Below are 12717 nucleotides of genomic sequence, written 5' to 3' on the forward strand. Positions count from 1 at the left end.
ATTCGCTCTGGAAAGTTGATGAATAGCCCTTACATACATGTATAGATTACTTTTTATGGCATTCTTAACCCTTGACCATTTGGCTCTTTAGGTGGCCCTTTCACCTCAGTTACACTATTTGGATTCCCTCTGGCTTTTGTGTAGTTTTACTACTGTCATTAACTGAGCTGAGACGTTAAGCTATTTATGTGTGACTTTATCACTACATATAACACAATGCTAGCTTCTCCCCGCTGATTTCTTTTCCAGGTCATCCACTTTTGCATGACAACTTTTATCCTGCTACTAGATGACAGCCAAGGAAAACAGACCAAGAGAAGGAAGAACTCTACTTGAGAGACATTAAATTGCAATGAGATGTTTAAGACAAGCTGGAGCAAAACATCTGCATGGAAAATAATGTATGAAAAAGTTGCTCCCTACAGTTTCAAAAAGGGCAACCATTGCTAAAAGAGCTGACATGTAGGTTTGTTGTCATAACAGACCTTGACTGCACTGTTTATGGTTGTATGCACCTGAGAATTTGTGATGTCTCTTCAAAACAAGCCTGAAGTAAATGCTAAACACATACTGTAGACAGATACCATTTTGATACTCGCCAAGCAGAGGTTGATGAAAATCGTGACCTTTTCCTTTTACTATGCCGCCTTTTTCTGTCAACTCAATAAACTCACTCAGCTGGTGGGTATTGCTGACAGAAAAAGGCGGAATACTTAATGAGAAGGTCACGATTTTCCACATCAACCTCTGCTTGGAGAGTAGTATTTTTAGGCCAGACACAAATGACTGTTCCTCAGGTCTTTCTTCTCATCAAATGTTAAATCTTTTTACAGACAACACTACTGCCTTAGTAAGCCCATCAGGTCACAGTGTCCATGCTTCCTGTCAGTTTAAATACTTCCTCTTTCTGTGATAACAAGGGCTAACTCCCACTAGAATAGATAATTAGTGACTCACAGGTGGATGAACCTCTTCCTGGCTCAGAATGAATAATAGCTAAACCATGACAGTACAGGGATACAGTGCCACAGTCTTACATGTATGCAAAAATGGTATCTTTGGTTAATTTTGATTCTCATCTGTTGATAACTTATTTGATATTTTTTGAGAAGACATATATAAGCAAAAGTGATTCTTGTCTAATGCTCAATAAATGAATATGAATTGAAAAAGATAATAATTTAGCAATGCATAATTAATGACATAACGTTTTAGTTTTGTCCTGGCAAAATTTTTTTTAGGGCTTTGAAAATATTGACCGGAAACGTGGGATTTGCCTGCCAGTACATGTATATGGATATGACTATGAGACAAGCCCTTCAATCGATTTTCATTTTGCAGGGTAAGGAAATAGATTCCTCTGAAACTAAATCTCCTGAGAAATAAAAATATGACACATCACAATCCCTCCTAACCCCTTACATGGTGTCTCCACACTTTCCTTTTGTGGGATTTGTTGTCTCAAAACTGACATCATGAATCATGGACATGTCACCCATCTCTACAGGAAGGTCAGGCGCAGTGTTTCCGCCAGACCTCAGCTGGGAGGCCGTCCACCTTGGGGCGCGAAAACCGCGAAAATTAAATTTAATTGCAAAACCGCGAACATTGAATTTAATTGTAAAACCGCGAAAATTAAATTTAATTGTAAAATCGCGAAAATTAAAGTTAATGGTTAACTGTCGCAAGAAAAAACAAAACAACTAACGTCCGATTAGTTCAGTGCCGAAGTGTTATGATCTGTGCCGCGTACCGTATGCCGCACCGAACGGGTACTACGACTTTTAAAAAGTTCTAGAAACGGTTCTTGGACTTTCAAAAAAGAAATAGCATTTGTATATATTCTCTTTTATGTTGTGGTATACTTATAAATCATCTAAAACCTTCCATAGATCGAGAAATTTGCGTTCAGAAATGACGAAAAACATCGTCTATCGGCGACAGTGAGCGTAATGGCGGCCGAAATCCCGCAATCTCACGTGGTGACTTCTCGCGAGATCTGGGAAAGCTAGCGACGTCACGGGAAACTAGCGCTGTGATTGGCTAGGATACACAACAACTACCGACCGCCATTTTTGATGCAACAACAACAACAACATTTATCCCGAAAATTTCTGCCGTTTTCGGAGATTTTTCGGGCTCAAAACTCATATAAAAAGGAACCAAAGTTATACTTGATGTTTTTTACGTCCATCATCTCTTATGTGAACACTTTATTTTTCCGCTGTGTTGCCGATAGCGAACTTGAACGAGGTCGATTTCCCGTGCCGAGCACCCGGGCCGGTGGGCACATGTATCTGATTGTGTTTTGTTTTGTTTACGATGATTGACGATGAAAACAGAGACTAAAGTTGTTAATCTAGACAAAGTTTAATAGTGTGTTGTCTTATTTCTCCCAATAACAAAGTTTAGTTTGTAGTGTTATACTTATAGCGAGATCGACCTACCGCCAAGTTTGCGAATTATGTGACAGGGCAAATTCGTGTAACTGAGGCCTTGAAAAACGGGTTTTGATTATCGTATGCGAAAGGCCGCCGACACACATTGTCAACAACCATAACAATAGCAAAACAAACAGTGAGCGGCTTTCTGACTGTGGACGGCGTCCCAAGCCTCTAGCTTCAATACAAAACACAAAACTGCGGTTTACATTTATCAACTTTGTACAGATTTCTCGGCAAAATGTGGGTCGCAATTTTTTTATGAGGACGGCCTCTGGTTGCGTTCAAGCCGTCCAAAACGAAATGAGACCGTCATTGGACGGGTGGACGCCCCTCTGGCGGAAACACTGGTCAGGCGATCAGGAAATGATTAGGTAATTATTGAGTATCCCCCACTATGGAGGAAGAGGGTAGCCTCAATACAGGTAGTAGAGTAGACACTTCCTTGACAATGGTAATGCAATTTTACTATTTTTAGGTGAACACACTTCTTCCCAAGATCTGATATGAGTATGGATCACTACATGATGTGTCATCTTTTTAATCAGAGCAAAAAATGGCAGAAAATAATTTAATAATCTTTTCTGAAGGCTTTATAAAGTTTATTCCTTCAAGCTAAATGACAGCATTCAACCCTTTCATTTGTGTAACTGATGACACCAAATACACCTCAATGATTTGCACTTTCCTCTGCACTGAAGTGGGATGATAAAAGTTTCTTTTATCATGAAATATGTCCTGACAGGTAATTGATTACAGTATGAAAAATTTGACAACAATCTGAGACACTTCCTTCCCCTGCTAAGTGCTTTCCCCAACCTGCTCCCTTCAGGCACAAGCTAATGAAAACCAAAATAAACAGTAACAAAATGAAGGACATCCTGTGAAATCTGACCCAGGTATACTCAAACTTTTAAAGTTAGATCAAGGAACAATCCATCTACAAAGCCACTACACAATCATGTCAAGAGAAAAACAGACATGCAGAGAGAAATGGATCATAGCGTAAACTTCAAGCTTCACAATTTTGAAATGTACTGTCATGGTTTACAGAAATACAATGTCAAGGTCATATGACTTATCTCTAGCTGACTCTGACTTCATTAGAGTCCACGAGACCTTTAAGTGTCTAAGGCGAAAGGAAGCAAAATCATAGATCCTGAGGCGGACAAGGCTTTACAGGGAAAGTCCAGCTCAGCTCTTCTGATTCTTCCCAGCTGTTCTAATGGTCACCAAATTACAGAGATGTTGAGAGGCAGGCAACAGTATTTGATGTCAAGCCCCTTTTATCTGCCTTGAACATCCCAGCCTTAGGTTTGGAGACTCGTTACTGAAGGACACAATGAACGTTAATCGACAACACAAGGTGGGCAACTTTTTACCACCATTAAATACAAGAATCTTAAGCCAAGGGGCTTGCCTTGTCATCTCTACTTGTCTAGATAAGTCAGTATAGGGCAGTTACAATACAGAATAGAAGAGTTTTGTGCATTGTAGTTTTGTACCAAACTCAGACTTTTCAAGATTGAAAGGTGACATTGTACAAAGGACTAGTACTAGCTCATTCGGCAGTCAATTTGTAGTGGTATAGGGAGAAGTATGACTATAGAAAAAGATCAAGGTCAACTGCATTTGCATCATAGGTTTGATTAGTGGAATCTTATTATCCTATACTGTTTAATTAGATATATTCTGTATTCTTTCTCTTTTTCTGTTGTAGTTTATAGTTGGGCATACAAAAGTAACTTTACTTTTTGTCATGTCAATAAAGCTTGTATAATATTCGGTCTACTGTGAAACAACATAAGTGTTGGTCTTGTGTCTCTGTTGAACTAACCTAATGAGTCACCTTTGACTTTTCAACAGAAATTCAGGGACCTCTTGTCATGCAAGGAATCATTGCTGGCCCACAGCACCCAGCTCATATCAAAAGAAACGCTGTACAAAAATAGATCAACCTGAAATAGATTTCCGTTATTGGGGTCATGCATGTGTTTGGGTGCCAAGTTTTATGTTTGAAATAGCCAAGCAGTTCACTGTTGGAAAAAACCTTAGGGAATAGAAATGAAACTGTGTTTAGTTAGGGTAAACAAACTTGTATGGAACTTTTACAATTGTATGCAAGGCACAAGGTGGACTTTTTTTATTGCATACCAACTGCAAAGGACAAGGTGACATTGGTGTAAGTGTTCAAATGCCATATCTTAGCAATCCTAGCAAACCTTAAGCTTCCTTGACCTTATATGTTTACCAAAGACAACTTGTTTCGTGGGTCACAGAGTTTGCATTATGAATTAATCTGTGATTTACAGGTGTATAGCATGGGCATAGACACATGGGTGCCAATGAGCAGCAAATGGGGGAAAGCCCTTACATGGTACATAATTTGAGTGGCAGAGCAATTCACACCTTATGTAACCCAAAGGCAGTGGATGAGGATAGATTTCTTATAAGTTATATCAGGACTCCAATCTCTCTACCACCTGAGGTATCTAAGTAATTATGTCTCACTATTTCTAGCTAAGAGCAATGCAGCATACACTTCTCTAGGACATAGGATAATCCCCTCTGTGGGTACTAACTTTGATTTGAGAATCAAGCCCCGGGGGTTAAGTTCAAAAGATATCCCTGTTGTCAAGCCCATCTGTTGTTAGGGTGTATGTAAAGGCATTCTGGCTATCAATATCAAGCTATCAAGTACCAACTCTCTTTGCCAGCTTTTAGAACCTGAATAAACACGACCGTTTTTAAAAATGGAAAATGTAAATGAATCTTATAACCAGACCTTTTCCTTACCTTTTGTCAACACCAACTTAAGCCATCAGTTCTACTCACTCATTCACTCACTCATTCTCACTCGCTCCTCATTTACTCACTCAATCGCTCTGAACCTCTCAACATTATTTCCGCTGTAAGTGTTTTTGTATCTGTGATGGAGGAAAAATAATGCCTACTGTACTGTACAGCATTTTGTCCTTTGTATGCAAAAAGTAAGGAGCTCTTACCTTCTGATGCGAGAAGCTCCACCCCTGTACCATCTAGTCGAGCACGGTAGAGGCCTCGTCGATCGTAGTTCACATCCGTCCAGAACAACCAGTTGTCTTCTATATCTACACCAACTGCCACAGCACGCTGGATGTCATCCTGTATGATCAGAACACGATAAAATAAAGCACCAAGGAAGACACGCACACATTCATACATACATATACCAGTATAATCTATATGCAGATCATATATTGGGATAAGATATTGTCATAAGCTGGCCGCAAGAGTGGAACTGGCCTAGGAGTATGCAAAGGTGGGAAATGCACACTCCTAAGATGGCTAAACTCTTGCGACCAGCTTATGATTCTATCTTATCCCACAGTAGGATCTGCTTGGAGATGAAACACATATACACACACTTTCATTGTGCAAAAGAAAGTAGTAGTGTATCATTTCTAAAATTAGACACTAGAAGATAATGTAGCTACACTTCAAAAGACACAGGTTGATGGCGATGCCTCTGTAGTAGAGAATGTACCTTTGAGGTATAATTAGAGACAGATAGATTAATTAGGTACAAGGAAGATGGCATTGGAACTACTGTTCAGCATCTGCTTCTGATTGCAGGCAAGGTCATGCCAATTCAACCAACACTTTCTGGATATATCCCAACAATGAACCATAACATAACAGTGCAGCAGCAAAGGTGGTGATTTGGACACCAAACATGTCTTTAGTTTAGGGCTACCCTACTACGTTACATTTGTATTATGTGTCAGTGTAAATTTGAAACATTTTGGAGAAAGTTTTAAAATCTGCTATCCGATATAGTTACAGAATCTTATTTGCTAACGACTGAAAATCTTATTGAGATTTCATTTCATGCTTAATGGAATAAACCAGTTGAAACCTTCTTTCAACCAATTAGGTTGTGAGTCTTGCAACAATGTCAGTAAGATGATTTATGGCAATTAGACACATGTCAGCATGTATTTTTTACTTGAGGAAGGAGGACTTAAACTTCAATCACCTCCCACAACATGTGTTGTATGAACTTGACTCCGTGTCTTACACTGTACATGTATGTCTTAGTTCAAGGACTTTAGGCTTGCACTCAGGTTAGGTTACTTGAATGGTGCGTTATCTTGAAACAACATACAGAAGAATTTTCACAGAATCCCAAATGGTCAGATAGTTTCAAGATTGGTGTCCAAAAACATCCATCCACATGACAGATTGTTCATGTCAGCAGGGCTCAAATGAGGAAATACAGCACAGACAACCATAGCCAACAATAACAATAATAATGTTTTCCTATGGCCTAGCCTGATAAAAGCCAAAGTTCAGCAACCAACTCCTTTGTTTAATCCAAAATTCTTTTGTTTACTATGAAATTGAGCAGTACAACATATGACATGTAAATAATGTAAATGGGTATGTTTCATCTCAGAATGGTAAATTGGTTCTTGCATAATTCAAACTTGAGCTGGTATAATGGACGGTGACAGGTGACTGCTATAATCTGAGGCCCATGGAAATACCCTTGATCAGACGTAGCTTATAGGATGAATGCAGAAACCAAACATACAGTACCACATATCTTATCAGAAAAAGAAAGCCCCATTTGAGCCTTTATAAGTATTGCTCAGTCATTCTAATTCAAGGGCATATAATGTGTCTGTACCCTTGTCAGGTGAAAATTTATACAACGTGATTCCAAAAAGGGTGTTAATTCATTTAGATACAACAAAGTACACATCATATTTCATAACCTTTCATATTGTGACATTGTTGAGTCAATTTCATGTCAACAGGTGTGCAAAGTCACAGTGAATGACTGTCAACTATGCCGTAACATGATACCACAGGCTTTCTCAATAACATTTACCTTTAAGCCCACCTGGTGTTGTTTTCACCTGGTTGCTTCTCTATCTTGTTTTTTTTTTACTGGGATCATTTCAACCTTTTCACTGAAAATGCTACCACTTGCTTCTTGTTTATTCATACAAAACTGTTACCAGTATTCAAGTTTTGTACTTAATGGTAGTGCTAATCTCAATTTTCAGGATCTATATGAGGACTTGTTGTGTTATTACTATGTGGGAAAAGATTATTTAGATAACAGTACGATAAACATCATCTTGTGTTGGTTACCCGGACACTCTCGATATCCACTCATTCCAATCATCCACAGTGTTTTATGTCTTCTACATGAACCATGACATCCCTACCTATGGTAAACAGACAATAGTTTTCAGTCTATGACAGAGAACAACTGAAAACTGGACTGAGGAAATGCCTGTCAGGTTGTCAGGTAAATAGACTGTCTGCAGGCAGACGAGCTTCAAACAAAAGAACTTCCTGATGAGGTCATTTTGCCCACCTGTGGAGATGATACAATCTACCTGTGTCTGCAAAGAGGAAGTTATTTACACTTACGTCTGTAATACAAAGAGGAAATTATCTGCTTACCCCTGAGAGTAACACGTCCAGGACATATCCATTTTCCAGGCTGACTTTGCTCACAGTAGAGGCATTGGCCACCAGTAGATATGGTGCATCAGCTGTTTGGAAAGATAAACAACTTCATGTAATCTGAAACCTGTCCATGTAGGGCCATAAACTTTATATAGCTGTGTTGAAAACAAACATGAATTGGCAGCAGGCACGTCTTCTCTCTGAAAACTAAACAATACGTCTTTGGTTAGCAATATGAGTGAAGCAAAGTCATAGATGGATATTGAATTATCATGAAATAATAAGGACAAATTTGACAAGAGTTTGAATTAAAGATTGCAATTTCATATTCTATTATCTGTCTAGTCAACATTGTTTTCAACAGTAGAGGGTTTGTTGCATGATTTCTTTCCTCTTATTGTTGACGTTTCACTAAATTCTCTGGAGCAGACTCACATTTGCATTTGAAAAGACCACAGGCCAGTTTATAGGTGTAATCCCCCAAATCTGTGTATTCAAAGCAAGCTACCTTATTGTTTACCTTTTTGAGGCTATTCTACAAGTGACTGGCCAAGTCTTTCCTCCTATCTTTGATTTTGAAAAAAAAATCACAGGGGCAAACTGAATGTTTTGTAGATCCTTCTCCATAAGAAATACTATCTCCAGCCATGTAGAGCAGTGTTTCGTTTCTGATTCAGAAGGAGCCTTTTATAAATGTAGTTTGTACAATATTTTTCTTGCAGCCCGCCCTCAGACAATTCATCATCTTCAACTGAACTCCTGCTGCTTGCCTTATGTGGAGACTCTCTGCTATTGCAACTTCCTGTGGTGAAAAACAATGTGCAGCAAGTTTACACCAAGGTGATTTTCCCATGGCCAAAAGACTGAGGGGAGGACAAAACCCGACCCCCTGAAGTCTGGGGGTACACATGCCCAGGCTATTAGGCCCTGTCAGTGGCCACCCAAAGGTTTCCGCCCACTTGAAACAACAAACACAATTTGTTTACTTTAGCCTCTTGTAATAAGATTTAAAGCTGTCATCCAAGTGGTCTTCTCTTTGACAGAAAGGTGCATGTCTTATCTGTGTGATGATATGAAATGACTTGGTCCCATTTCAACACACAATTCCTGATCATTTAGATTCTAACAAATAGTGTTGTGTCCCTATTTGATACCAATTCATTTTTTTCATGTTATCTCAGATGGAGATCTTTTGCATTTACCATAACTAATTGGAGTAATATGACCCAGTTAGAGAACATGACCACTCATGGGAAAGTACCACAGCCATAACATGCCTACTGCAGACAGCTTTCTACCATTACACTCCTTTCACTGTTACCAAAACGTAAGACTGCATTCACCACAAAAGTGGCATTATAAAAGGACATTTAGGACACAAGTGAAATGCGTGTTTTACAAATGATATTATTGTTGTATCCAGTTCGCAGTAAGCTAATCTAAGGATAGTTGTTTCAACTGACAGGAAATAAATCCTACAAATCTGCCATGAAGGCCTCCCGGTCAGCCTGCGAAAACATGCCCACCACTTTATCTGATACAGTTTGAAGCTTTGCTATCGTTAAACGTCATTATTGTCGGGAAGCGACGTTGGTGGGCAATTTTACGGCTACAGTATTTGTAAAACGTTATTCCGGGTAAAAGAAATAACGGATTTTCGGCTAAAACAAGTTGAGTCATGTTCTGCTAAAATGGTCGTCTCCGCTGTCGGAGGTCTGCCGTCCCATGGTGTAACAAGTACGCACAAATCGCCTTCTGTGGCCAGATACACGTTAGCTTATTTTCTAGAAAAGGCTGTTTGTGGGGAGAGGACAAAATACATTCGTGCTGTCCATGCGTTGATTTCAATATTGTTGCATCATATTTTTAGTGGCGCCAGATATCAAACATAGCTGGTGCGAGGGGAGGACGGGAGGACGCCGTTAGGCACGCCTCTCACATTCCCAAACGGGACGGTCGGGACAGTCGCCAAACCAGGGTCATGTACCGTATACATCTACTCACAAGATATCAAGAAAAATCATCACTAGATACAACAAGTCCTGTACAGCCTACGCAAGTCATTTTCAACAGAAGCGTGGAGAAAAACTAATTGTCTCCTCAGTTTGTTTACTGAAACAACCGCTCCGGACGACGAAGTTGACCATGAGGAAATAGTATCGGTAAACACGCAGTGCCACTGCGAAACAACAGAACCCATCTACATAACTCATTTTTATGATACACTTGAAGAGGACGAACTTACAACTTCCTGCGGCCACAGTCGAGCATCCAACCGCCAGGAGAAGAGCGGTGACAGCGATGAAACGTCCGGGTCTCGCTCCGAGCCCCCTCCCTGCCGCCATCTTGCCTATCATGTGTATCAACCTGCGCGTTTGACACCCAACTGCGACACGGGGTGGTCTGGTCCGACCAGAAGAACAACTTTTTGAAGAGCCGACAAAAAACTTCTTACGCAAAAAATAACAACAAAAGTGGTTTAGAACTAACTACCTAAACAAACTATATGCACACACGTGGAAACGAAACTTGACTGGCTCTGTAAACTGTTGCTTTTCCCTAAAATAGCCTGTGCGTTAAAAAACCATTGCCTGAGGCAAAAGGCCCCGACATTAGCAAACTGCCATATATGGAAGTCGCTTTGTTTCTGTTCTTCACTCATCCCGTCTGGTTTGGTCACCCTGACGTCATTGTCCTTCAGGTGTGCAGGGGGGTGTGCTGGCCAATCCGAGAAGACGAATGAATAGGTGCGGTGAAGCCTAACTATCACTAGCCTTCTAGGCGGAACACAAACTCAACTCTAGTTACCACGCTTTTGATCTCTGCTAAAATCGTCTTGCTTGAAGAAGAAAAATTCAGCGTTAGTCACTTCCTGGATAAATCGTCCGAAGAGAGCTTATTGAAGAGCATGCATGCTTCGCATTGAAAACCATATGATATTATTGATAGGACATGTTAAAATTAGGAAATGGGGATGTATGATATGATAGACTTCTGCAGACAATCTTGATAAAAGGTATATACGCTCAATTGTATTGAAGCATGCAATTAGCCTTCGAACTTCGGGTATGATTTTGCAAATAAAACATTTTTTCTTTATATTGATATGTTTGTATTTTGTCTGCTCTCCAGGCAGAGGTTCAACTGAGGCCCTGGTTTTTTTGACGTTTTTAAAGCATTTTATCGGCTTTCCTTTTGTATCGTTTTCTTTATCTCTCCTAGCTGCGAGACACTAAGAGAGAAAACGGTACACAGTAGAAAGCCCGATAAAAACGCCTAAAAATACGTTTAAAAAACAGCCTCTGCTTGGAGAGTAGTGTTTGCCCTGCTTTCCGGATCTGCATTTGGAGTTACAAGGCGTGACTAAAGAGACCCGCCCCGAGGAAAGTGAACTTGTAATAGTGAGGTTGTGGCAAAGTCGTCACGTATGTGCGAAATGTGAAGGCGTGAGAACGTGCGGGGTGACTTCTCCGTTTGGGCTTCGTGGTAAAGAATTTAGAAATCCATGAGTGAAAACTAAAAACAGTCACTCGGAATGAATGTCAAGTTGTATCCGGCCAATGCGACACTTTATAAGCACCGTGACCTCATTTTCATTCTTTGAATTTCTTCTACAGGCGACTGGATCAACTGCCTCAGATTTCATTACGTGTGTTATAACCATGTAACGTCATGTCAAGAATTTGAAGATACATAGAATGTTTGTACTTCACAGCCATAGTTTCTCGCCTGCTTCAGTGAAAAAAAAGTCTTCAGTACGAACTTTTGTGATCAAAACTGCGGTAATATCTTTGGTAGAAATCTACAGCTAATCTATCTGACCACACTAAGTCCGTAAGTTGACATTGTATTGAGTTACAATCAACTCCTGGCCTAATGCTTCCGGTCGGCCTGTTACATGTACTTTCATCTAGGTTATTGAGATGTAGAGATTTCTACGGGTGTATGCTAGAAACAGAAGCCTTTCCCTGGGAACAGGATAGTCACATACTTATATTTGGCGCGTGTAACTTGCAGAGACATCAGAGGAGGAACATCAAGACGCGCGTGCCCACTACAGGGCTGCTAGGACGGAAACACTTTATGCTGTCTTTCGGGCCTACTCGTTCTGGAGAAAAAACTACTGACAAAAAAGTCTAGTCTAGGGACGATCACTCAGCAAAACTCTTGTCTCTGGGTTTAAAGGTTATCTTTTTTACGGGCGCTCAGAAGAACTTGTGTGACGGGCACGCCTCACAGGCACGCGCGGAAGTACCACTGTCCTGACAGGTGGAATGTCCTGGTAGGGTGGCGAAAAGCAAGCCTCTACCAGGATCTACCAGGCCTACCTACGCTACGGGGTTGCGAGGATCGTAGGAAAAATCGGGAAGTTGTGGCCAGAGTCAGTCCACGCTTTAATAGGTCCACGTTTCCCCTGCGCGACCGGCCAACTCCCCTGCAAGCAAAAATCCCCTGGCAAATTATTCCCCCTGCTAGGAATAGCCAGCGTAGTCAGTCTGGTAGTCTAGAGACTAGCGAAAAGCAGGATATCGACGTGACTTCACATCCAGGGGAAGGTGGGATACTTTACATGGCCGTGCAATCCGGCAGGAATGTAAAGTACGCCTCCGCAGTGGACTAGACCATAACAGGAGAAGCATGGCCATGCATACGGCTCCCTCGGGGTGGGAGAGATTTTCTCCACAGATTCATGATTCGCTACACGATCAAGTGAACAGGATCTGGACTAAAATTGTTGATGGAGAATCGTAAACATGTAACCAATGCAAGGGCATTGGATAAGTGATAGAAATGTACTTTCATCCCACTA

At 40.6% G+C, this 12717-nt stretch overlaps 1 protein-coding gene across 1 annotated transcript in view; it reads right to left on the minus strand.

Moving 5' to 3' along the window:
• Positions 1-10539, minus strand: part of LOC118418084 (low-density lipoprotein receptor-related protein 4-like) — a 31940-nt gene extending 21401 nt beyond the window's left edge. The window contains exons 1-3 of the mRNA XM_035823912.1: positions 10153-10539; positions 7902-7993; positions 5447-5585 (exon numbers count right to left, since the gene is read on the minus strand). Of these exons, the coding sequence (XP_035679805.1) occupies positions 5447-5585; positions 7902-7993; positions 10153-10264 (343 nt within the window). The 5' untranslated portion in view covers positions 10265-10539. The remainder of the gene's footprint in view (positions 1-5446; positions 5586-7901; positions 7994-10152) is intronic.
• Positions 10540-12717: the final 2178 nt, after the last annotated feature.

The sequence above is a fragment of the Branchiostoma floridae genome, chromosome 6 (assembly GCF_000003815.2).
Source record: "Branchiostoma floridae strain S238N-H82 chromosome 6, Bfl_VNyyK, whole genome shotgun sequence".
Lineage (NCBI taxonomy): Eukaryota > Metazoa > Chordata > Leptocardii > Amphioxiformes > Branchiostomatidae > Branchiostoma > Branchiostoma floridae.